The sequence below is a fragment of the Phalangium opilio genome, unplaced genomic scaffold (genome assembly GCF_054372755.1).
Source record: "Phalangium opilio isolate 3A_F unplaced genomic scaffold, DU_Popi_V2 ptg000042l_1, whole genome shotgun sequence".
Lineage (NCBI taxonomy): Eukaryota > Metazoa > Arthropoda > Arachnida > Opiliones > Phalangiidae > Phalangium > Phalangium opilio.
This window is the reverse complement of record NW_028324166.1, coordinates 7,100,439-7,126,661: the sequence shown is the minus strand read 5'-3', so window position 1 is coordinate 7,126,661 and position 26,223 is coordinate 7,100,439. Positions and strand designations below refer to the sequence as shown.

General features: G+C 37.8%; 1 protein-coding gene across 7 annotated transcripts; it reads left to right on the top strand.

Moving 5' to 3' along the window:
• The first annotated feature begins 1,748 nt into the window (after positions 1–1,748).
• Positions 1,749–25,010, top strand: LOC149678776 (multidrug resistance-associated protein 1-like). 7 transcript variants are annotated; one of them, XM_089836726.1, is made up of 22 exons: positions 1,757–2,309; positions 2,390–2,462; positions 2,785–2,961; positions 3,109–3,222; positions 3,282–3,419; positions 3,487–3,624; positions 4,352–4,410; positions 4,505–4,807; positions 5,119–5,293; positions 5,354–5,608; positions 6,754–6,957; positions 8,127–8,273; positions 10,018–10,108; positions 10,346–10,716; positions 13,998–14,165; positions 14,972–15,156; positions 15,374–15,476; positions 15,588–16,112; positions 22,592–22,791; positions 22,877–23,003; positions 23,897–24,666; positions 24,736–25,010. In XM_089836726.1, exons 2-22 carry the CDS (start codon positions 2,418–2,420, stop codon positions 24,845–24,847), a joined length of 4,407 nt encoding a protein of 1,468 aa, XP_089692852.1. In that variant the 5' UTR covers positions 1,757–2,309; positions 2,390–2,417; the 3' UTR covers positions 24,848–25,010. The 7 variants fall into 7 exon arrangements, 4 of the variants coding, with proteins under 4 accessions (XP_089692854.1, XP_089692852.1, XP_089692850.1 ...); XR_016366148.1 differs by lacking the exon at positions 24,736–25,010 and adding an exon at positions 23,579–23,741 and having other exon boundaries at positions 1,749–2,462; positions 22,877–23,491; positions 23,814–24,018; XM_089836728.1 differs by lacking the exon at positions 24,736–25,010 and having other exon boundaries at positions 1,749–2,462; positions 23,897–24,121; positions 24,363–24,551.
• Positions 25,011–26,223: the final 1,213 nt, after the last annotated feature.

Genomic DNA, 26,223 nt, shown 5'->3' with positions numbered 1-26,223 from the left:
AACCATAGACCCCCCCCCCCCCAGTTTCTTCGTCCTGTTAGGGATTAACCTTCCCTGCTTTTTCTAGGAAGGGTTCGACAGTTTTAGCCTTTATTATTTTGGTTCCGTAGAAATAGTTTCTCCTGCATTAGCAGCTTAGACTGTCTCCATGGAGTTTATTTGGGCATCTCTGTGATGATATTTTTCGCACCTGACAGTCTACCGTTCACCTCACCCCAAACCCGCCTTCTCAAGAGACGATTTTCAGAGGCAAAACAAAAATGTAAAGTGCTGCCTCTAGTTGCTTATCTGCGTACTTCAAATCGCTAGAGTTCTCCCTTAATTCTTACGACGTGCTAGGAATATTTTTTACACAAATTTGCAACCAGTGTTAGTTGGTAAACATGAATGATGAAAAATAAGTAAGTTTTTTTAAAGGGGGGAAGAAAGGCCCAAATCTAAAGCTGAAATTTTCAATTAAAATCGTTTTTAAGTCGATCGATTAGCAACTTTATTTTATAATATAAACTATAGGAAGGATCTCTTTGAAATCTAAATTAATTTTAAGAGATTCGAATTTGGTTCTGCATACTTTTTTCAAAAAGATACATTCAATCAAAGCCCTCTTAGCTATTTCTTGAAACACAACGTTTTAGACTACTGGCCTCCATCGTCCGGTGGGGCGCAAAAACAATTGGGCAAGAATACTCGGACTCAATATCCTATACTCTTGACTTAGTCTCATATCCTATACTCTTGACTTAGTCTTATATCCTCAACTCTTGACTTCGTCTCATATCCTATACTCTTGACTTAGTCTTATTACTCTTATATCCTCAACTCTTGACTTAGTCTCATATCCTATACTCTTGACTTAGTCTTATATCCTCTACTCTTGACTTAGTCTCATATCCTATACTCTTGACTTAGTCTTATATCCTCTACTCTTAACTTAGTCAAAGTTTTCGTATAGTTAAAAGCCAAATTTGTCAAAATTTACCTCTTTCATCGAGATAAAATTTAAAGACAGCGAAATTGTGGAGCTCGCTTCGATCGCTCTGTAATTTTCACACATAGTATTTACATTAAGTTTTTTTTTCGAAGTAAAATCTGGTTAGTTTTTTTCAGATTTTTCTACAAAGAGCTAAATAGGTTTACATATGAGGATTTTTAGTATACTATTTTTCCTATAAAACACCCTTTTTCTACTACAAAATCCTATTTTTTAAATTTTCCTATGAGGAATAAAAATTTTCGCTTAGCTCCTTGGTGTTGCCTTGGGCCTCAGCCTCTCTTGGAAAAATAATGATGGGCACCCCTGCTAATAAATTCCTATTATTAGCCACTTTTCTGTTATCCCTTAAATTTACCTTTCATCTTCCACATTTATTTCAAATATCCTAGCGATTGTGTATTATTGAAGGAATAATTTATATATATTAATATAACATCAACGAATGGTTATTTTAATCCCAAATATTTCATCGAAAAAATTAACGCTTGGCGAAAGGAGGGATAAAAGCGTTGAAAGCGAGAAGCCTGTAATTTTATTTTGGATGCTGAACACTCGCGTTTACAAGGTCTGCGGTACAGAGGTGTGTATTTCCTTCCTCTACGCATAGTCAGTGTTTATTCCAAAAATTTGAAAACATCATCAACTGCTTCGAAATCGGAGAATTTGTAAAGCTAAATGAAATAATCTTTATGGAATTGATTTTTAAAGCGAAACATAAACTTTTGAAACCTCAGGACTAGTTTGCGGGAAGATAGACTCTGTGACCCATTAGTGGACACGTGACAAGGACCCCGATGGATTAACGTAGATGTGGTGTCCCCAAAGGCTCACAACGTCACAATGGCAAGATATAAGTCACCTTCAATAAGCCCAGTTGTTTAATCCAGGACTGACTATCTTCAATTGAGGTCCACCGTCTTGGATTTAGTTTTAGAACAGCAATGCATTCTTAAAAGCCTTGACATGGTTATCTGATTTGTTATTTGTAATTTGATATTTAGACCTATCGTATCTTTCGTCAAATTGAAACGAATTCTTCTTTTCATTTATGGATTCGTGTATTTTACGAGAATAAACTGTTTAGTTTTACTCTTTAAATTCTTCAAATATATAGTCTGTAATAAGCTATCCAAAGATTAACCCTCTGAATAAGGACAAAATGTACAGTACATAGAAGAACGATTTTATCTCATGAAGTCTGGAATCTTCTTATTCAGCTCCAATGTACACGAATTCGTTCTGGAATTGTTGTTTTTTACGATCAAGGTCTGAATGTACAGTTTTATGCCATCAGCGTTACGGTTTATTGGAAAAGGTTGGAAGTATTAGTTAGTCGCCAGATAAAATCACAGCGACGGACCTGTTAAATAAATTGTTCAAATTATTTTATTTTAGCAAATATTTTAGTGTTAATCGCCCTAATATGGGTTCCTTAATATTGGATGACTTTTGTGAATCTCCATTTTGGGTATGTTTTTTATTTTATTTATTTTTTTTTCCATCAATTTCAGGCCCACCAAATTAGTACTCGCGAGTACATCAATGATATTGAGCCAAAGGAACTAAATTTATAAAAAATATATCATTTTAGGCTAGTATCGAAATCCAATTAAACATATTAAGTTAACAGTGTGATTAGTGTTACCTTCAGCTACTTTATGATGACAGAAGTCACGAAACATTTACGATACAGTCAGTTCCTATCACCACAATTCTTTGATCAGGGCAATAATTATACTAACTGATGGCATTTGTGTTTAATTATCAAGTCGGTTTTAATTTTTTAATAGGACGCCAATTTGACATGGTACACCGATGATCCTGACTTCACTCCTTGTTTTCAAAAGACCATTCTGGTCTGGGTGCCATGCGTGTTACTCTGGCTCTTCCTACCATTGGAAATCGGGCTGATAGCAAAGTCGGAACGTCGAAGCGTCCGTTGTTCTCATCTTTCCATTATGAAAAGTGTAAGTCCTTATTCAGCGAGGATTATAGTTGTTCGGCACAATATGCGCTGCACAGGAAGAGCACCTTCCCGACACTGATTACTTCTCTCTTGGGAATGTCCGAAAAGTTCCGAAAACGAAGGTACTAGTTTTGCTTTGTATTTTCAGCTCTTGGTTTTGTTACTGGCCGCAATTAGTGCCTTAAAATTTGGTAAACAAATATATTACGGCGATTTTCAAGTCGTTGACAATTTGGCGGTCGTCCTTCAATTTGGAACTTACGTAAGACATTTAAAAATCCATAATGTTTTGATGAAATAAAATAAAGTCCCGTGTTGCAGATCTTGGCTTTATTTCTGATAATTTTCGGCAGAGGGGGTGCCGCGGTGTTGTCCGGAATCCTGACATGCTTTTGGTTTCTCTTAACACTAACGCAAACCATCACACTGAGATCCACCATCATGAAATACTATTTACAAGTAAGCTAAGGTCTCTTTTACATTTTATAATAATATTGCGGCAAAGTTAAAACGCAAAATATTTCAGAACGATAAAAATGACTATTTCGGGTTGGTAATTGAGTCAGTAATTTACCCTTTAGTAGTAATTACTCTTGTATTACACACTATGAGTGACTCCTCTCCTCACTACGAGAAACATATGTACGCAATCGAAGGCCAAATGGTAATACTCCGGCATGACTTTTTATTTAAAGTTGTTATGTATTATAAGTTTGACACTGGTTGCTAGGAGCTCTAGTTGTTTTCCACTTCTCGCTTTTCGTTCTCGATTCAGCTCTCAGCATAGATATGAATAAATACTAACGTATCATGGATTCCCAACTAGGCCAAAAAAGCTGGCCGCGACATTTATAAACCGAGGCGGAAATAGCTAGGCCACATGGAGAAAAGGAACTATATCTCTCCGGAAATTTTTTCTCACTCACAAGGTTGGTAGGTTGGAATTCATATTTCTTCTCTGCTGAATGAGCGCCTAAGCGAAATGGCTTGTGGGAATACATAATACGTTAGTATTTATACATATCATCGTTCTCAGCATGCATAAGGACAGAAATGCATACAGCAAATCAGAATCATTGTGTCCCTGTAAATTCCGTGTTATTCTCTGCGCGGCTTTTGTGTGAGTACTATCAGTCAAACCTTGTAATTCTGACGTCTTTCTAACTGAGATTTCATTGGTTGGGAGCAACGCGAGGTTAGGTGCGCTCAAGGTTCAAAGTTTAGCGAGATATGATAGTCTAGATCTTCCCTCAAAATCCGCCTAGATCCGATGAGAAAAAGGCTACACGATGATTCCTATAAACTTTTTGGATGCATGTTATGAAACATATATGCACTTAATTTTTTCTATTAAGATGCCTTATTTTTTATGATAATTTTCAAACCAAAAGAAATCAAGTGAAGATGACGCATCGTTTTGTTCTCGCATGGTTCATTCATGGCTTACCAGGTAAATCTCATCCCGTTCTTGCGTTCGTATAGAAAATGACCTTACCTGAAGAAGTCATAACAGCGCAGCTCATTCTATTTTAAACGAATTGTAGCGCCCTGTGGAAAGGTTGGAAGAAAAACCTGGAGCCATCGGATGTGTACGACTTGAATGACGTGGAGCAAGCGCTGACTGTCTCGCACATATTCGAAAAACACTGGAAACCCCAAGATGAGGCCAAAAGTGACGGCGATGAAATGGAAATGAAGAGATTTTCGGAAGAACGAAACAGCACCAAATATCAAAGCAAATCCATCGCTTGGCCTTTGTTAAGGACAGTCGGACCTTGCTTGATTGCTGGATTGGTCTTTCAAGTTCTGTCCGACGTAGTGTCATTCGGTCCTGCCATCTTGACAGGGTAAGTACTTTTCTCTATACAAGAAACGTCAAGACATCATAGGTGACTATTTATGTGAAATCAAGAATATAAGACAAAATTCAAATAAAAAGAACGAGATTGTACATGGTTTTCACTAGAACGTGTAATTAAGTTCCTTTGTTGCTATCAGTTGCTTCTTTGCTCGTGAGAAAGGTCCAATCGCATGAGCAATAATACTTTCTGTTTCTGAATTCATTCCTCGGAATATTCTTAAAAACTGATTCAAAAAGCGGTTGAAATTGCAAAGAATTAAGTAGACTTTGGAATCGACTTAACCGGTTAACTTTCAGTTCCATTATTGATTTCTCGATGAGCGAAGATCCTCTATGGAGAGGGATTTTCTACGTTTGCCTTTACGGTTTGGCCGGTCTCGCGCAATCTTTTTTGCAAGAAGGCAGCGCCATTTTCCACACCAAACTAGGACTGAGACTCAAATCCGCCACCATGCACGTTCTGTACAAGAAAGTAAGTTAGTTTTATCGTGCTAGTGGAACGCTATTTCATTAGTGAGATTCGTCGAAGCAGACATTTCGCTTGACGAGCTGTGATAGACGTGACCTGACAATGGGCGAAATACTGAACACGATGTACGTGGACACGAACCGATTCCAAATTCTGTCGCCGCAACTGGGCCTCTTGTGGTCGGTCCCGGTACAATTAGTACTGTGTTTCGCCTTCCTGTATGAAGAACTGGGCTATTCGGCCTTTGCTGGTATCATACCAATTTTCGTTCTTCTGCCCCTGAACTATCTCAGCACCAAGAAATACAAAGAATTGCAGGTAAATATTATACAACCAAAACACCGCTAGACCATAAACAAATATCCCGTAGAAAGCATCAATTAAAGGTTCAAATCGATTTATTACAATACTTTTAAAAAGTTTGAAATCAAAAAAGAAGTTGAAGGGAGAAAAAGCAAAGATGGAAGGCATCTGCGCACGCGTTCTTTGTGGAAAGTAAAATATAAATACGCCTTTTACATTCAGAGACGGTAAAAACGAAGATGCCTCAAAATATTATAGAACACTTTACGAGCACTCGAATAAACGAACTCCTCAAAATAGGCTCGAGCTTGTTACTTTGTAGATTGGTCTCACATTGCCTACACTAGACAAAGGAAACTCGGTTAGTACAGCTATCGAGGAGTAGAAATGGAGACGGATTGATGTTCTTGTATTCTACTCAGCAAGCCTAAACTGGGAGAAAGGGCGTCGAAGAGGTGTGTTTGGTTTCTTCGTGTCATGCAAGTTGTTTTAATATTGATTTCTAATTCCAACGTTACACGTTTCTCAGTCTAAAAAGCGCAAGCAACTCCTCTCCTTTCTACTCCTCTCTGGTACAGCCATAGCGCGCTTTGATTGTAGTACTAGGAATGAATGGAGGGGAGTTGGAATGGCTAAGGTCAAATCATAATAGGCGTGAAATGATCTTGGAAACATCTGGCGTGGCTTATTTTATGTTAGCGACGTCATAGACTGACGAAATACGATTATTTCCCGCTTAAATACTTTCATTGGCTGCCAAAAAAGTGAAAATTCTTCTGCTAACTCCACCCTCTATCCGCTCGGTCCCTAGTTTTGAAACGACTAGACATTTATCGCCTTCAGGAGATGGCTAAGCCGACGATGGGGGAGGAGCTACATATTTCAAAAAAAAAAAATAAGGCCTCGCCATATGTTTCCACCATCAAGGGTACACCGGGAGCTCCTTTAGCCATTCCAACACCCCTCCATACATTCCTGATAGTACCTATAATTGCGAAGAACATAACGTACTCAGAAAGGTTTCTTGTAAATACCCAGGTTATTGTAACTCGCATGTTAACATACGACAGTTCGCCTGAAACGCTTTATTTAGGCGAATATTAACTTTTACCACCGGCAGAGATTCTATGAATGATTTCTTTAATTATCTGGTTTATTAGATTGAGCTGATGAAGCTGAAGGACAAGAGATTAAAAATGATGAGTGAAATCTTGAACGGAATCCGCGTTTTGAAGTTGTACGCCTGGGAGAGGTCGTTCCAGAGAATTGTTCTTGAAATAAGGAATAAAGAAATTACACTTCTGAAGAAACAAGCATTCTTCGAAGGAATCAACAATTTCATAGCTGTTCTTATACCGTTTTTGGTATTTCTTTAAATTTTAAAGTTGGCTATTATTATGGACATAAGTTCATCATGCCTCTAAGTACACAAATACGGGTTACAACTGGGCATCTTCTGCAGGCTACTGTGACGTCAGAACTCGTATAGCGCTAAGATCCGAAGAGAGAAAATTTTGAAATTACTGTCGCGGTGCAGCCACCAAGCGGTCGAGACGATTACTAAATTGGTCTCATGAAAAAAAAATCATCCACTGGAATAAAGGAGATTTTTACGTTTAGTATAGGCAGGCATTGGGGGGGGGACGAATTTTACTTAAGCAACCCCAAAATCCCTCTCTCTCGTGAGATAGAGGCGGTTTCAGTCCTGAAACATTTTAAAGGGATAAAAGAAATGCTAGGCTAGGCGGTACAATTTTGTATTGAAGTTGACGTGATAAATGATACGGAGAGAGAATAGGGTTTCATTAAAGGGAGCCAGACAAACACTATTGCCATAGGAGTAGCAGCCATTTCTCTACTTAGAGGCATCATAAACTTATGTTATGGATGATGGGGGCTCATAGAGCTGTCGAGATTTTCAACTCCCTTAGCTCCCTAATAGCGAATTCCATCGACTGCTCAGGGTGTTATCTGAGTGCTCTGAGACATTTTTAGTGTTCTCTCTTAAATCGAGATCGCTTCTTCCTCGGAGTCGTGTTATCTATTGGACGAGCTCTCGGCCCAATTTCTGCTCTGTATTAAACGACAAGATCAGTACGGATGGCTTAGTAAATCATCATGTTATAACGATCCGTAAATGTTGCGTTTTTTTTCTTCAAGGTCGATTTGAGCACCATCTTAAAAATTTTTGGAAAACCGGATTTATGTGCTAACATTAATCCGTTTTTAGTTTTGTCAATATTGGTGACGAAATAAAGTGATCTCAGAGCAATCCTATGGAATTCCTCATACCAGTTTCTTCTCCAACTTTCTAACTCGCCTCAAAATGGCAGATTTCCCTGAAATCTTGACAGTTTCGCCAGGCTCAATGAAAGCAATAACGCCAAATTTTAGAGATGAAATAAGAACAAGGGTTTACACTGTTGTCGGTCCTCGTATCTTTTTGGTCAACTATTCAACCTTCAGGGCTTGCACACTCACTTACCTCCATAATGATTTTGAGTTCCTACTGGTATTGTTTTTAAATTTTCAGATAACTACACCGTGTTTCACCGTTTACGTGTTAATTGACGATGATAACGTTCTCACCGCAAGGAAAGCTTTCGTCTCCTATCAGTTGGTTCGATTATTAGCGATGTCAATGTATGCGTTTCCGGATTTAATAAATACCCTAGTACTGGTAAGTACGGGGTCAGGGAGGGTCAAAAGATAAATCTAATATTTTCTTCTTCTACTAAATATATTCACTGTTTTCCTATAGTCAATGGTTTGTAATAGTCTGGATTTTTGAAAAATTGTAACTATTTGGAGTGTTTTGGTACATAAATTTGAATGTTATCAAAAATATATAGAATATAACTAAATGTTTCGGTTCGCCCCCTTAAAACGTAGCAGAGGACTCAATAGCGCAATCACAGGCAGTTTTAGCTGCGCCATTTGAAAAAAAAAAAAAATTTGCCCATTTTTAAATACTGCCCGTATATACTGTTCTGGTTCATTTAATCGGGTAGAGTCATTAAAATATTTTTCCTTTTGCACGTCATCTATTGATGGTGCAAAAGTCTTACTTTAATAAACGGAAAAATTAAAGCCAATCGATCACCCTCGCATTTCAATTGGAATGTACAGGCTCACGAGAGTGAAACAGTAAAAACTTTCTCAGTGGAATACCGGCTTTGGTTTGCTGACGTCATTCTGTCTCCAAAAATCTATACACATGCACGAGTGCTATCGAAAAGTCTCTCTACAATATAAACTCAAACAACAGCGTCTTGAAGGCTTTCGTTTCGTGGTGTATCGGTTAGAATCACTGCGTTTTGCACGGTGAATTCACCGTTAACGAGTACTATAAAGTTTCTCTATGCAGATTGGTCTTATGATTAGTAGAAGAATCGATAAAAATCACTTCATTTTCCACTTCACCCTCCCTTTAAAGACTTCGCAACGAGGGGTACACACTCAAGATTTCGGTTTTCGTCTAACTATTTAATAATAACATAAGTAAATTAATTTTAAAAGAAGTTATTCTTTGCGATTCCTTTGTATTCGAGTTAAGATCATTTGTAAACGACATTAAATTCCCTAAAAAATCTTTACAAGTAAAAAAATAATTCACGTATAATACGTAGTCCCTTATTGGCTTACTAACTTTACGCAATGAAGTGAACAAGAACAGTACGGCCAATAGTTAAACACAGGTAAACTAATTTCAAACAAGTTGGGAAAACAAAATAAACCTCTTAGAGTCGAGACGAGGGCTATCTACCCAATTAAAAGGTTTTTCTTAAATAATGAAATAAATATAATTGATATTATTTTAATCGTCAGAAATTTAACTTAATTCCAGTTAAGTCGTTTTAAAAAACGATATTCCTAAAATCATTTTAAACATAGCCATTGTTGACGTTTAAATTCTAGTGTATGAATCTTTAACAAATTTTGGAAAATTAGGGTATATAAGTTGGTCGATTCCCCATAAATGATAAGAAAACCCGCAATTGCTTGAACCTTTGGTGGAAGCCCCGCCATTGGGAAGCTAAACATTTCTTGTAACTCAAGCCGATCGCCGCGTACTTCTCAATACTAACCATGATAATGAAGTAGAAGTCACTATTGCTTTCTGTGAACTGCGAACACGTTTGCTCCGACTTGCCAGCTGCGAACGGGGTGACAGACACATATAGTGTAATACCCCTCCGAGACGTCATCGTCACTCGGATCGGTAAAAAGCCGTGATTATTAGATTTAAAACATCTTCATTATTAGACTATTTTCTCGCTCGCTATTTGCATCATAATTTGGGAGAACCAGTATGCCCTAAAGTATTGTTTTTAAAAAGATAATTGCACAGGATTGTCACGTTGACCTTCCCTTTTGTTAATTAATCTGAAAGTGAAGCAAATACACAAAGTAATTCTTTGCAGACACACGTTTCGGTTAGAAGAATCGCAAAATTGTTGAGCCGTGGAGAAACCATGCATTACGTGGAGAAGATGGCTAGCAACGCCCAATTTGGTATGTCAATTTATTAGGGACTTGAGAAACGAGATGGATCGCTTATTATTTCCGTTAGCTATTCCTACACAAGCGGATGACTTAAAAAATCTTATTTGTAAAATAAGCCAATCAACACGTCGTTCTTAAAGAAGAAAGCCTTAAGTCGCTTTTAAATTGTTTAAAAATAATTTGGAATTCACAATTGGTCAATTTTGACCAATGTTAACATCAATTTATTTCTTTCAAAAATTTCAGCAATTGAGATTGAGAAGGGAACGTTTCATTGGGACTTGGAAGACGAAACAGCGGCGTCTCTTCAGGACATCAATTTGAAAGTGTACCGCGGTTCGTCGGTGGCCGTTGTGGGTCCGGTGGGTTGTGGCAAGTCTTCTCTCTTGTCCGCTCTGGTGTCCGAGATGCAGAAGGTGGAGGGGGAGGTGAGAGTGGGCGGGAGAGTGGGATACGTCACTCAACAACCCTGGATCCAGAACGCCTCTCTCAAAGAGAACATTCTCTTCGTCGACGACATGGACCAGGAAAGATACGACAGCGTCATACGCGCATGCGCCTTACAACCAGATCTCGACCAACTACCCGCTGACGACGAGACGGAGATCGGAGAAAGAGTATGAATTGCTGAAACCAGGAAAACATAGATTTCTTCTACCAGGAATGTATGGAGGGGGTTGGAATGGATAAAGGGACTCTCGGTGTTCCCTTGATGGTGGAAACACATGGCGAGTAGTGTGTAGCTCCTCCCCCATCGTTGGCTTAGCCATCTCCTGAAGGCGGTAAATGTCTAGTCGTTTCAAACTAGGGACCGAGCGGATAGAGGGTGGAGACACTTAAAGTCTTTAACATGTCATTTCCTGGGCCTTTGAGCTTGAATTAAAGGGGAGAAGGTGTAGAAACTGTCACCATTGACGCCATGAGTGATTTATTTCAACTTAGAAACCACGTAACATTGACGAAACTATAGTGACCTGAGCCACGACCTATGCGCTTGGAACCCGTTTGTAAACAAGTTATCTTTGCGTGTTCTGAACTAGTAGACCTAGGGTCGACGAATTCCATATACTTTCGAATAACCAATGAAACGCGAAAAAGGAGAGTTAGCGGTATTAGTGTGGGGTCCATGGCTTCTTAAATGTTCTAAGTGGAAGAAATCTATGTATTCTGGTTGAAACTAAAATGTTGTGAGGAAACAATTGAATTATGAACAAAATTTTATTTTTCGCCGAAGTGGCATCGGTGTCAAAAAAAGGAGATTAAGTCATTGGTAGTAAAAATGGAGTGGAATCTGGCTTTGGCAATCCTATCCAGTGCAGGGAGAAGTAGAATAGGAGTAGAATTGTTCGCCCTCTCTAGAATGACAAGCGTAAATCATAACTCAAATAATGGAAGAAAGGGGGATGATGTAAAACTTGGTTATAACTTATCACGTGGCAAGCGGCATCAGATTTCCCGCAAAACTGGCACTACGAACTGTCAACCCTCTTGTGAGAATATTTATAAAACCTTGATAAGGAAAAAATCGTCCGTTAAGCCAATTTATGCTGCTGTGTTGGTTCAACCCAAACAACTCGTCTCCTTTTCTACTGATCCCTGATTTATGGCATTTAAGGACGGTTGGGTTTTAAACAAGATGGCCCAAGGGCTGAGGTCATAATAGTACCCATATCGTATCGTACTTAACAGGCGTACAGAAAATTTGTGTGAATAGTCCCTCGATACGCTACCTTTAACTGTGCTAATATTATTTCCCACCATCCTAATTTCTGTTGTAATTGTAGTAGAGCGACATAAACTGGAAACATGGGTGAGTAGCCTCACGATGTGCAGACTTTAACTGTGCTAAAACGATTACCCTTAACATATGTCTAGCCCTTAAAAGATATACAAAAAATCTGAGTGATTAGCCCCACTATGCGCTATCTTTAACTGTGCTGAAATGATTACCCGTACAGAAAAACTCGTAATCCTTCAATAAATTTTTAATATTTTAATTGTAATATAAAGGGTACACAAGCTAGTATATACTTTCTTTTGCTTTTAAATTTCGTCTCCATTTCTGGACAATACACGTAACTTCTGGGATCGTAATAAACACTGCCTTAAAGACCATTGTAAAAATAACGTCAGTATATAATTGCTTTTGCTTTTAAAATTCCCCTCGATTTCGTTGAATGTTGAAATAGGGGAGTGGGATTGAAAGCGTGAAATTCTTATTGTCGACGGGTGACAAATTTTAAAGGGAGTAGGAAACCTCACATTTAAATTAAGGCAATACTATAATCCTCTCTCCCTCGCATTAAATGCATCGAGAAAAACGTTAAACACTATTTGCAAATTACAATGCTTAACATTACTAGTACATGAATAAATGCAATGCTTAAACTTACAATTATAATCCCCATCCTTTTAAAATTCACGAACGAAAAATATCACTTCACCACAATCCTCTCCCATTCACTCTCCCTTCAATGACGAACGAAAACTTTTATACCGTCAAAGGCGAGTATTCTGGCACGACAACAGGGCAGCTCAAACTAATACCCTCATCGTAGTCTACAGAGCTGTGCTAATTAGCTGACAACTAATTGAATTAGAATTAGAAATTAGGGAAATATTTTTGAACTAATTAATTAGCCAATTAGCAATTAGGGAAATATTTATGAACTAATTAAATAGCCAATTAGCAATTAGACATAGAAACTAATTCAATTCAATTAGAAATTAGACATTTATTTATCAAACTAATTAATTAGAATTACTATTTTCTAATTAAGGTAAAAAAGAAACCATAAGTAAAAATAAAAGTTTAAAAGTGCCCATGGATTTAGTACTTTGGTAATGCAAAGTTTAATGTTTTAATGCCATTGAAAAACGGGTACGGAAGGCATGAATTATTCTCGAAAAATGAGACAAGCCTCGAACCTTCCGTCATGTTAAAATTTGTCTCATTTCTTCATTTTCTTGCCACAGTTCCTATAATGGACTCCTAAGTAGTAAATACATGAGCACTGCTTTTAATTCGAGTAGGTAAAACAGTCGAAATTTCGAAATGGGGCAGTTAAGAACTACGAAATTTTCTACTAGTACTAGTATTCTCTCATATTTGAGGAGCTGAAAAATTTAGAGTAGCACTAAGGCTTCCTCATTGATATAATAAGGTTTTTTCTTATTCAAATTGATGAATCATCAGTTAATTCCTCGATTTTTTTTACAACAAATTGGCGTAAAAGATCAATTGAAAATCCAATTGGCTAATTAGTTAATCCTAAATCTAATTAAATTTTAATTAGATAATTACCTTTCCGATTCATACTAATTAATTAGAATTACTTCTCAATTAGCACTAAGGTAATTAAAATTCAATTACCATTTTCAATTAGTAAATGTTGCTAATTAATTAGAAATTCAATTAGCTAACTAATTAATTAGCACAGCTCTGATCGTAGATGTACATCATACGATGTGGGTAAAAAGAGAAAGGTTTTTATTCTTCCTGGCTTCTTAAAGACGTTTAGAAATAAAAATAAAACGCGCATTTTAAAATGATGAAAGCTGGAGGTGAATGAATATGCAATATTAAATTTCATACGAAGTAACACATCAGCAGTGTTTTCATCCGGTGCGGCTTAACATGATTACACTATCAAGTCCTTCGATACGCTAATAGTCATGAGAGGTTTCACTTAACATAGGATAGTGGATATTATCAAACGCACACTAAATGAAAGCATTCCCTAGAAGGACTTTTTGTAGAAATAGATCGAAAAACATAATAGCCTGTCGTTGCGACGTTTCATGCATAGTTCCATAGATGGTGACCTTCGTTAGTAATGTCATGAGTTAATATTATTAACTCATGGTAATGTGTTTGTTTACTGATTTTCCATGATAGGGTATCAACTTGAGTGGTGGTCAGAAGCAAAGGGTCAACGTGGCCAGAGCAATTTATCGCGATGACGATGTTTATCTCTTCGATGACCCGTTGGGGGCGGTTGATTCGCACGTGGCCAAACATCTCTTCAATGAAGTCATTGGACCAAAAGGATTTCTTCGAAACAAAGTAAATAAAGCTACTATTGTATTTTCTTTGAAAGCGCTAAGCAACCAAGTCGTTTCGTTTAAATCCCGCTAGTAGATGAACAATCAGCCTCTTTACTGTGAATTTAAATTCAGCTGACATCTCGCATAGATTTGGATTTAAATTAATTCAAATTGAATAATAGTGACTCGTAATGTTAATCTCAATGGAGCTTAACATTACGAGGTCAATAAATTTTTGCAAGTTAGACCCAAGGTTTTGCGAGCAAAGGGGGCATTTTTTTTCACAAGGAAACTTTACAGCACTAGAAAAGGCTGAAAAGGTATAGTATCTCATTTCTCGTAGTGCAAAGTTAAGTTCATTCTTGTATAGGTTTCAAAAAAATTATTTTTAAATTGCACGTTAGTTCACGCGCCAGCACGCACTACATTTCATTAATAGTTTCAACATGGATAAATAATGCGCGTAAGGAAATTTGGTTTCTAAACGCCGCATTCATAGTCCTACCTGTTTTTGTTGTAAAATTTCGAATCGTAACAGAAGATTGAACTACGCAATTAAAACCAAACCTCTCATATCGATTAAACTTCATTTGCAATACATATAATATTTTCTTATTTGTGGCCCTTTGTGGGTTTGAAAAAGTGTCACCAAGGATTGCGTATAAATGCAGTTTTTTAAGGACTGCGAAGCGAAACTCGTTTTTGTATGATAATACATAATGGTGCTGTAAGGCTCTATATAACGTTTATGAGTCGCTTACCATTGAAAGCGTCTGTTTGGAACTTCTTTGCTCGCTTGACAAGTAGCTTTTCAATCTCTTGCAGACAAGAATTTTGGTGACGCACAATTTGAGCTTCATCCGAGAAGTGGACGAGATCTTCTTCATGAACAACGGACGAATCATCGAGAGGGGAACCTATGACGAAATCATGAGACGTCAGGGAATGGCCAGAGATTATTTCAGTCAACACATGAGTGACGTGAGCGACGAGAATAAAGAAGAACCGTCGTGAGTAAATTTGGGGTCATATCTGCACTTTTTACCGCTAGTTCGAAACAGAAATGCGAAAAAACTTCAATGGAAGTTAACCATGTACTGTATAAAATATCCGAGCGAATTTCTTTGTGGACAACCGCCATGTGGCGTTTACTCTTTGTAGAAATAGCCATTTTGAAGTTGAACACGCTTTGCTAATTTATGAATTTTGGTTTATGGAATTTTTTAGTACGTTAAATATCAAAGCTGAGAGATCTCATCAAGCATCCCAAGTAAAAGTCTCGGGTGAAGAGGCAAAATTGATGACTAAAGAGACACTCAAAGAAGGAAATGTATGTGCTCTTTAATATACGAGAGGAGTCTTCGGAGTTTTTTTTTTTTTTTTGCTTCTTAAGAACTAAACTCTCTTTTTTCATCGTGACAATGTTTTTGCGTATTTTCAGATATCCGTATCACAATACAAACAATATTTTAAAGCCTATGGTATAACTTGGTTTGTGATCTTCGAAGTAACAATCACCAGTGTTGTAGTCTTCAATTTCGTGTCAGTTTATTGGCTTTCTCTGTGGTGCGCGGACTCCAAGGAAGATTTTCAAGCCAACCCAGATTTAAAGGCAACCCGTATAGCAGTCTTAATCGTTCTCGGTCTAAGCCAAGCCATTTTATTATTTATCGCTATTATAATGAACATCTTTCGCTGTCTACGAGCGGCAAATTGTCTACATTTGAAAATGCTCGATAGCGTATCTCGATCTCCCATGTCCTTCTTCGACACGACCCCCGTTGGAAGGATACTCAATCGTTTCTCCCAAGATATCGACGCCCTCGACCAGCAGTTACCTGGAACATTAATGCAAACCAATTGGGGATTGACATTTTTAGTTGCTTTCCCGTTAGGAATTGCAATATATTTACCATTATTTGTAATTCCCTGCATTGTTGGGTTCATTGGATACCTTTTACTTCAGGTAGGAACTCTATTTCAGTCTCCTGCCATAATTAATTATTCAATATCACTCTCAAATGTTAATTGTCGTGGTTAAGGTGGAAGTCAACGGTTTTAGCTTCAAAAATGGTCATTTTTTTGTATCAGAAGTTTAAGTGAATGGTTTAGCGTAGAGCTACACCGTTTTTTAGCCACATCGTATGATGCACATCTACGATGTGGGTATTAGTTTGGCCTGCCCTGTTGGTGGTATTGTAGGCGGCGTTGTGTCCCACAGTAAATGCCTTTGGCAGTTTAAAAATTTTCGTTCGTCATTGAAGGGAGAGTTAATGTGGGAGAATTGTTATGAGATTATGTTTTTCGTTCGTGTATTTTAAAAGGATGGGGATAATAGTAAGTTTAAGCATAGCATTTAATTGTACTAGTAAGGTTAATCATTGTGAATTGTGTTTTACGTTTGCTCGATATATTTAAAGCGAGAGAGAGGATTATAGTATTGCCTTAATTTAAATGGACGGTTTAAGACTCCCTTTAAAATTCCCGACACCCGTCGACAATAAGGGTTTCACGCTTTCAATCCCGCTCCCCTGTTTCAAAATTCAAAGAAATCGAGGGGAATTTTTAAAAAGCAAAAGGAAGTAAATACCGACGTTATATTTAGAATGGTCTTAAAGAGGTGTTTATTATTATTAGAAGTTACGTGTATTTCTCCACAAATCGAGAAGAATTTTAAAAGAAAGTACTAGCAATATTACAATTATAACGTAAGTAATTTTATTGAAGAAGGATTAGGGTTATAATTTTTTGCTAGGGTATCGAGGGACTATTCACTCTGATCTTCAGTAGTTCTTTTAATGGGTATTTACGGGTATTTCGTTTTACCACAGTACAATGGGGGTACTCACTCACGTTTTCCGTTCGTGTCACACTATTATAATTATAACAGAATTAAAAAAGTAATAATCTTTAAACAGTTAAAGGTAGCTATTCACTCAAATTTTCTGTACGCCTGTTAAGAACGATACGATGTGGCTACTGTTACGAGCCCAGCCCTTGGGTCGTCTTGTTTTATAAATTACTTTGAAGTCTTTTCTACCAGTGGAGCTTCAAAGAAAAAAATGTAGCATTATTTAAAAATTAGTCACAAACATTTATTTCAAATAGTATTTTTCTATGTATTTTGTCGATACCTCTCATAAACCCGTAAAGCCATTTCTTCCAAATAAATTGCATTGGATAGCTAATCTAAATATCTATCCACAGAGTTTGTAGAAATGTTTAATCCTAAGTGGTTGTTGTTTAATCTTCAATAAACCTAAAATAACGATAGTTCGGCTAAAATCCAGAGGATGTCGCTACCCTAATGGTTTTTTCTCTATTCCTTATCTCCATTGGTTCTTCGAAACCCTAAGAAAGGGCGTGTTTAATCCTTTGAAACCCCTTTTATCATAGAGAAAGGAAGATGTAACACCTTACTTTCTCTATGCTCTTATCACCTCAAACATCGCTAACTGGTCCGCTTATGGTGAAACGTGTAAAAATCGCACCATAACGCGTTAGCAGTAACGTCATTCTTGTCCGATTTCAAGACGAGGATAAAGGCGCGTTTTCAATCAAGATTTTTTTGAACAAAAATTAAGCTTTTGCTTCAAAAGTGGCAGCGGAAAGCCGAAGCAAAAAATCTTGGTGTTTTCAAACAAGCTTCAAATTCAGCTTTTCGTCTTTTCAGGCTTTAAAGGGACACTATTGGCAAAAATTAAGTATTTTTATTCTGATTCCTTATGTTAAAATATGCCGCCTTGAATTTTTTCTGATTTTTTGAAGCGCTATTTATAGTATTAAACAATATTTGAAGTTTTGTATCCAAAACATGCATTTGAATTCTGATAAAGCGACCTACCGGCCAATCAGAGTCAACCCCCAAAGGTTTCCTCGGGCGAGTCTCATTTGCGTCGTCTGCATTAGGTTCAGAAATATGTATTCTACTTTTTAGCACTCGAAAGAAAGACGCGTTTTCGATCGTCTAACGATAAGCGGATTAGGAACTTTAGTAATTAGCAGGTTTATGCTTTTATTCGTTTCACTTAAACTCAAATTATCCTCGTAATCTTATTATATTAAAATGTGGCGGGCCGTAGTTTGTTGTATATCATGAGTGTCTAGTTATTAGCCTTTGGAATGGGAAGATCTGTGTTCTTAGATTATTGTTACTATTATTTTTTGTGATCTTCGTGATGGAAAAAATTAAAAACCCATCTTTTACAACTCAGCAGTGTCAAGCTGCAACACAATTACTATCCTCCTCAAACTTTAGCAGACGACGGGCACCGCGGAGTCACTGGTAACGAGCAGGCTAGGAAATAAGACAGGTTTACAGGTCAAAAACCAGTTTCTTAATAGCTTGGACCACTTTTTTAATTCAAAACGTGAGGGTCACTGGTCCCAATGACTAGTTTATTAATTCCTACTTTTATTAAAAATTGATATGGGGACCTCTTTAATTATTTTCATTTTAACATAAATTTCGACTCCAGGAGTCCAGTTGTGTATACAACCCTAAGCCGAGAGAGATTTTTTAGAAGAGAGAACGACCACAAGTCCGGGGACCAGTAGAAAAATAAATTGGGGAAGGGTCACTGGTCCCGGGACCAGTTTCATATTTAAGACATCGGGGGTCACTGGTCCGGAGGACTAGTTCAGAAATAAACCTTATTTCCAAGCCTGGTAACGAGCCCACTCTAAAAAAATACTTATTTCCCGCCCTTGGGAACTCGGCTTTTCCTGTTTGAAGCAGACAACATACCACTTAATATTTTCTAACCCTCACGGGATTGGCTGATTTGGCTCTATCCCTAAAGAGATTTTTATTGGCCTGTAGGTAAGTGCGCTAAAATCGAGACCCATTGCTAAGCCTAACAAATTTAAAAAAATTTAATTTTCATTGAAAAAATTGTTTGAAAAATCAGAAATAAATTTGAGACTTCATAATTAATTGAAATGAACCAGGAAAAAATAAAACATGGCACTAAGATTTTCAGCTGAGAGTCTCCCTTTAAACCTTCGAGAAGCAGATATCTAAATGAGTTTGATATTTGCTTCTCATTTTCTTTAAGCTTTTGCCGCTCAAACAGTTTTGGCGCGTTTTGCTAGGGTTTAGGACTTTTTTTGAAAAGAAAATGACGTCTAATTTTTTATTCATCTGAAGCTTGTTTGAAAACGATACGAGTTTCAGCTTTTCCGTTTTAATTAAAAAGCCACAGCGGAAAGCTTGGAAAAAGTTGATTGAAAACGGGCCTTAAAAACCCTTTCGACGAGAAAAAAACTGGGGTGGGGGTCAAAAAAGCGAGATGGAAGGCAGAGTTTTATACCGCGCGTTTCTCCTTTAGAATTATCAAAATGGTGTATAGACCAATGCGGTATAACTAAAACATCTTGCTTTTTGGTGCTGTAGTGTTTTTGTGCTGCCGATACTGAGGGTTCCCTACCCCTATTTTTTTAGTCAAAAAGGTATATATTTGAAATCGCGAAATTTTCCCTGGGGGTTTTTAGTAAAATTTTTCAGGTATTTGAATGTTTTAGCAGCGTACATCGCAATAATTTTGAAAGGTTTGTTTCGCGGCGTACGATAATTTAGACGCTGTACTTTTATGAGATAGTGAACAGTTTAGTTTTGTATTTGTTGAGGGGGTAGTAGAGGTCGAGAGACTTGTCGCAAAAACCGTAAGCCTCGTTATCAAAAGTTGAGGAAGAAGCTCGCTTTGACTTCTAATTTACAACAACAGTCCCAAACGTAAGAATATTTTGACTAGAGATGTTTCCAAAGAAAGGGGTTCAGGAATGCTTTTCTAATTGTAATATGGTAGCAGAAGAATATATGGAGCTATAGTTTACGAAATAAGGTCGGGAACACTAAGGTGAAAGCCCAAAACACCTGTCCAAGCTACAAAATGATAACGTAGTTCACTCTAAATTTCCATGGTCACTAAGGAAATGGGTTGTGTCAAGTAAATTTCCAAAAAAAAGTAGGTGGATAAGCTTTAAAAAGAGCTACCGTAAAGAGTAGATTATTAGAATCGTACATACAGAAGAATCATAGTGAGACTGAGACAACCAAAAATTCCATAGGCTCACGATTTATTAGAATCCATATTTTGATGTAAAAAGGAAGAGTTGCGAAGGTCACAAAATACCATTCTGGTTTTTAAGACGAAAACTATATAATGTGGGGAAGCTCTCCGACTTTACGATACCCCTGGCAGTGCTAAAATCATGAATCTTAACCCCCGAAATGTGACAGTAATTAGCTCCTCGATGTTTGATAGTTAAATGAAATCTGAGTGACTAGCTCCTTGTACGTCTAGTTGTGAACTTCTAATACTAAGCAAAGAAAACTGGTTTAGGGGTCAGCCGCCCTAATTTGGAACAGCTCAAATTTGGATCACTTTTCATAAAATCGTCATATGTTAAGTTTGAGAGCTTCAAATGAATATTTTAAGGGCTCATTATGAAGATTGAAATTTCCTCTATCTATAAAACACGGCCTTAAGATTCTATCATAAAATCCAGAGAAGATACAAGCATAATTAGCATTTTTCCAAAATGAAGGGAAAGTTCTCCCATGGGTCTAGGGAAATAAGCTTTCACGGCCAAAGGAAAAAACATAGGCTTACGAAAACAATTCCGTTGAAAACTTCGGATGTTTCTCTTCAAATTAAACACTTTAAACGCCAGGTTAGCCCTAAACATTATTGAGAAAACTCGAATAGAAAATATGCCTTCATTTGCCTAAAATGGAACACCCGAAACACGGAAATTTCCTCTATCTTTTTACATCCATAACTAATGTTTCACTCACTAAAGGACAACAAAAAAGACTTTAGAAGATGCCTGTTTAATGATTTTAGTCCCGTAAGCGCACATGAAAATGCGGAAAAGATACGGGAATTATTAGCCCAGTATCCAGATTTAGTCATACACGTGATGCCAATTTTAGCTGATTTAGCATTTTTGGCCGAGTGATATTGGGTTTAATTATACTTCCAAACACCGTATCATCACTCACTTGATGTAAAATGTAGATTCGACAACGTTTTTTCGCCACAAAAACATAGCAGTGTAGGTTACTTTGATTTAACTTGGTAATTATTTCATTTGAAATACCGTACATAAGCGTTAGAGCGCATTCAATTTAGAGCGCTGTAATGAACTGACAGCGCGCCAATTTTTGGAGCTTCAAGCAGATGACACTCAGTGCCGTTTAAAATATATGTTCAGGTATAAAAGGGTAGGCGTTGGTCGCTAGATGGTCGTAGCATCGCTAACAAATTATATTTGCTTATTATTAGTTACAAAAGCTTAGAATTTTTTCGGATTTAAATTAGGGTGTTCCAAATTAGGACGGGGTACGGGGCGTTCCAATTTAGGATGAACCGTTCTAAGTTAGGGCTGAAATCGACCTATACTAAAACCAATTTTGCAGGAAACGTATGCGTCTTAGCAATCTGAAAATGGGTGCAATCGATCGGCAATAGTTCAAACTTAATGTATTGGTCTGCTTGTTCACTTCAGTAACTTATTTGGTTCTGAAAAATCTGACTTTCCAAAGAGTTTGAGAAAGCGTTCCAAGATAGGGCTACTGACCATATCTGGAGAGTTTTCTTTCGTCCTTTTATAATCCTCAACACGCCGAGCGACCCCCTGTGTTGACTGTGTCTCGGCTGGTCCGGCGGCTCCCGCCAAGGACGCCAGTTCTGTATTGTTATCCCTTGTCATTCCCGGCTTAGGATTGTAAATTCCAGTGGCTTCGCGCATAGAATTCAAACAAAAATATATTCTGGCAACAACGTCAAGAGACGAGTTTCAACGCCATCTAGTATTTTTTCCCGAAACACAAAATTATTTACTTCCACCACGGCATTTGTATCGACTAAGGGGTAGCCGATTTTGATCTATTTAATAATAGAGAGCATTAAAACTTAAGCAAGATTATTATCGACTAGTTAGCAGATATTTTGTATGATTTTTGAGAAAGATATTCTACTTGACGAGAAAGAGGCCTGTCCAAACTGAGACTTATTCACCAAGCACTTTCCCCGCGAAAATAAAATAACTGCAAATCTTTGAAATATTGAACCGTTTAATTAAAGTGTTTATATAATCGTTGTGAAACTGGCTTTACGATTGTGATCTGTGATTGTGTATGTTTGTGGTTTGTCTGTGGATGCTGGATAGACGAAAAGATCTTTTTAGCTAGGTGTGGCATGAGGGTAATGTACCCCAACCGTTGGCCATTTCGAATATTACCTTAGTTAGAAAACATGAATACTGTGTGTACTACATTAGCACATACGAAACTAACACGCCCAGCCCACCGCCAACCACACCTAGCTAATACGTAAAATTTTTACTCCACTTGTTGCAAATAGTGTAGAAAACATGCACGTCTTATCCGCGGTGTGCTCGTGACCACTACTTCTAAAACTTGTGCAATGTCTTTTGCAGCGTTTCTTGATGTCGAGCAATCGTCAATTCAAGCGGATAACAAGCTTGAGAAATTCCTTCTTGTTTTCGCACGTGGGGGGATCGGTGGCTGGCAGCACTGTCATCAGGGCGTGTGACGCCGGACAGAACTTCGAAGGACACTTTTTAAAACTGATAGACGAATGCACTGCCGCTAACTACATGATGAACATGGCTCAAAGGTATCTCATTCACAGATTATTGTAATTGCGTCTTTAAAAAATTCCTACTCATTTCTCCAATTCAATAAAATGCAATTTTTTCCAGATGGCTGACAGTACGCTACAATGTCTTGGGTAATTGCTTGATGTTTTGCACCGCAATTTTCATCGTTTTGAGCAAAGGGACTCTGTCAGCTGATTTTGTAGGACTGATCTTGGCTAATTCCGATCGGGTAAGCTCTACAATTAAAGGCACTTTAAGACGATCCAATTAAACGACTCAACTAGATGAGACAAAACGTGTCATCAACTTATCCAGCTTTTGAAGCTAAAAATTTAGTATCCTTCCTTTTCAAACGACTAAACTTTTACCGCCAAATGAAACTATTTAAGCGCCACCTTCCTTGGTACCTACGACTACGAAATAACCCTCGAATTTTTTTCTTTCAAATCAAAATGTTGAGTTTTGGTGGCTCAACTCATCCAGCTTCTATTCACACGATTCAACTAGTTGATTGAGCCATCAAGCTGAGTGAAAAAGTTGGAGCGTCTGAAAGACGAAGCGAGTAAATCAAAACCTTTTCCACAAGCTAAAAATCTCTGCTGGTTTTTCGTTTAACTATTGGTGAAACGTCACTTAATTGGAATTGTGTGCAGGGATTTGAATGGGAGATTGATATAGCAAAACGGTGAAATCAAGTTTAGCGACGATGTTTTTTAGGTTAGAATAGAAGCTAGATTGACCGCCATTCTGGTACGTTTTTCAAGAAAACGTTTAATTGTCATTTCATGTCGTGGAATTGAAAAGCTTTTTAACTTCCCCGAGAGTGTAATACTTCTTGTAAAGGGAGTCGGAAATTGAGGAAACTGATATGACCTGACACCCTCTCCCCTACTTGACCGAGACTTCTTGTTTGAATTTATATACTTTGGGTGCTGTACCATTATCCTTACATTCAAGTCGTTATCAGGTCTGATACAGGAAAGCTATTATATTCTTCAATCTAATTGGCTAATAAGAAATTCCTCTGTATTATTAAAAGGAAATGCGCAGACTTTTCTGTCACGTGGAACTATTATTTATTTTCTACGAATTGGGTGTTAATTTAATATATTGATCTCACAGCTTCTAAATTCGTTCAAATGGTTTATCGCGGCTATTACGGGTTTGGAATCAAATGTCGTCTCTATAGAAAGGGTTGATGAATACTCTCGTTTGGAGTCCGAGGCCAAGTGGGAGAAACCAGAATCTCAACCCCCATCTGACTGGCCTCAACGTGGACAAATCACATTCCATAACTACAGTACCAGATACCGAGAAGGATTGGATTTGGTCTTGAAGGACATTGATGTAAATATCGAAGCCGGAGAGAAGGTGGGCGTGGTGGGACGGACAGGCGCTGGAAAGTCGTCGCTGACGCTGGCGCTCTTCCGTCTCATCGAGGGGGTGCGCGGTCAGATCGTCATAGACGGAGTGGAAGTGGAGGGATTGGGCTTGTCCGACTTGAGATCGCGGCTGACCATCATACCCCAAGAGCCCGTTCTCTTCTCGGGCACGCTCAGACTTAACCTGGATCCTTTTGGACAAAAAGATGACCAGCGACTGTGGGCCGCCCTGGAACACTCGCACCTGAAGTCCTTCGTGGCGTCACTCGAGCAGGGACTGGATCACCCCGTGGCCGAAGGAGGTAACAACTTGAGCGTCGGGCAGCGTCAGTTGGTCTGTTTGGCTCGTGCTTTGTTGAGGAACACCAAGATCCTGATCTTGGACGAAGCGACGGCCTCTGTCGACATGGACACCGACGATCTCATTCAAGAGACCATCAAGAAGGAATTCGCTAACTCTACCATCATCACCATCGCGCACAGAATAAACACCATCTTGGACTACGACAAGTTAGCTTACCTACCTATAAAACCGGCTTATAATGACTGGCTAATTTGATATCTCTTAACTCTTCATAGGGTGATGGTTCTCGATCAGGGCCGAATTGTGGAATTCGACTCTCCAGACGCTCTTTTGAGGAATGAACAATCAATGTTCTACGATTTGGCCAAAGATGCCAACATAGTCTAGATCACCCTTAAATTGTACACCAAATGTTATGTGTAGTTTGTTAAGAGTCTAAGGAATGACCTTTATCATTCATTTTATTTCTAATAGAGCGGGTTAAAATATCTTCACTCCTTGGATCAGTAGTTGTACAAGCGTCATTAAATGATACGTTTATTTAAAGTCATTGAAAGACTAAATAACTTCTTTTAAAATTTTACCTTCCAGGCTTCCACTAAGCTTCAAATTATGGTGGCTTCGAGTGACAGTGATAGCAAAACTCTTGGAAATACCATTTCTGACTATGAAGACGCGACAATATTTTTGCACACTCCAATGGACAATGTCCTATAATTTATCCAGTCAAAGGGGGCGTCAATGGACACATGTCCTATAAGAATTTTTCCTTATTTCTGGCCCTGGTCGGCAGTGGTCGCACTCGCCGGCAGACTAGGAAATAGCACACTTTCTCTGGTCCAAAACCAGTTTATTAATTGCTTGGACTAGTTTTTAATTCAAAAAGTGGAGGGTTACTGGTCCTCGGGACAGGCGCGTAGGAACGTTTCGAATTTAGGAGGGTACAGCCTAAATATGGATTATGTCGGAAAATTCATTGAAAAAAGTTGAAACACTGTACTTCAATTACAGTGAAATATTATAGTTTTCCAAAACTCGGTGTCCAATAGATGTTGGTTGTGTAAAATGTTCTGCACAAGAAATTTTTATGAATCTTATCAATCCTCTCTGGATATGTTTAGATAATTGCTAAATGATTTAATCTTTTTTGAGTCTTTGTCAGCAAAATTATAGGATTTTATAGGACCGGATTCATCAAATTATAAGATTATATAGCACTCATAGTGGAAAATTTTATTTTAGTGAGAATGTAAGATCCCTTAAAGTGCGTTACATCAAATCTTGATCTAATCAAATACTAAAGGGTTCACTCAGAAGACAAACTTTCAGATTTACTTGGAAAAAATTAATAATAATTAAAAAAAAACTATAAGCAAAAAGACTTAAAAGTGACTGAAAATGACTAAATTATAGGGTATGAGAAGCTTCGTTTGAAAAACCTCTGATTTATACAACAAAAGATAGAATTAATTTCTGTGAATTCAAAAATATCGAGCTCCTATTTCTGGTTTTTTGGCAATATGCATTTGAAAATGCTTCATATGAAATTATTTGAAATCCACTTTTTAAGAAAGGCTAAAACGTTTCCCTGTAGGCTGACGTTACATATATTTTTCACGCGAGATGATGCCATTCTCTCCGCTATCAGACCCAGAGTTTAGACGCGTAAACCTCGCGTGTATAGGATTCCCGCGCTTTTTTCCCTCACGTCATAGTGATGTCATCAAACAGGCGAACAAGCTCAAGAAGATAAAATTGTTGAT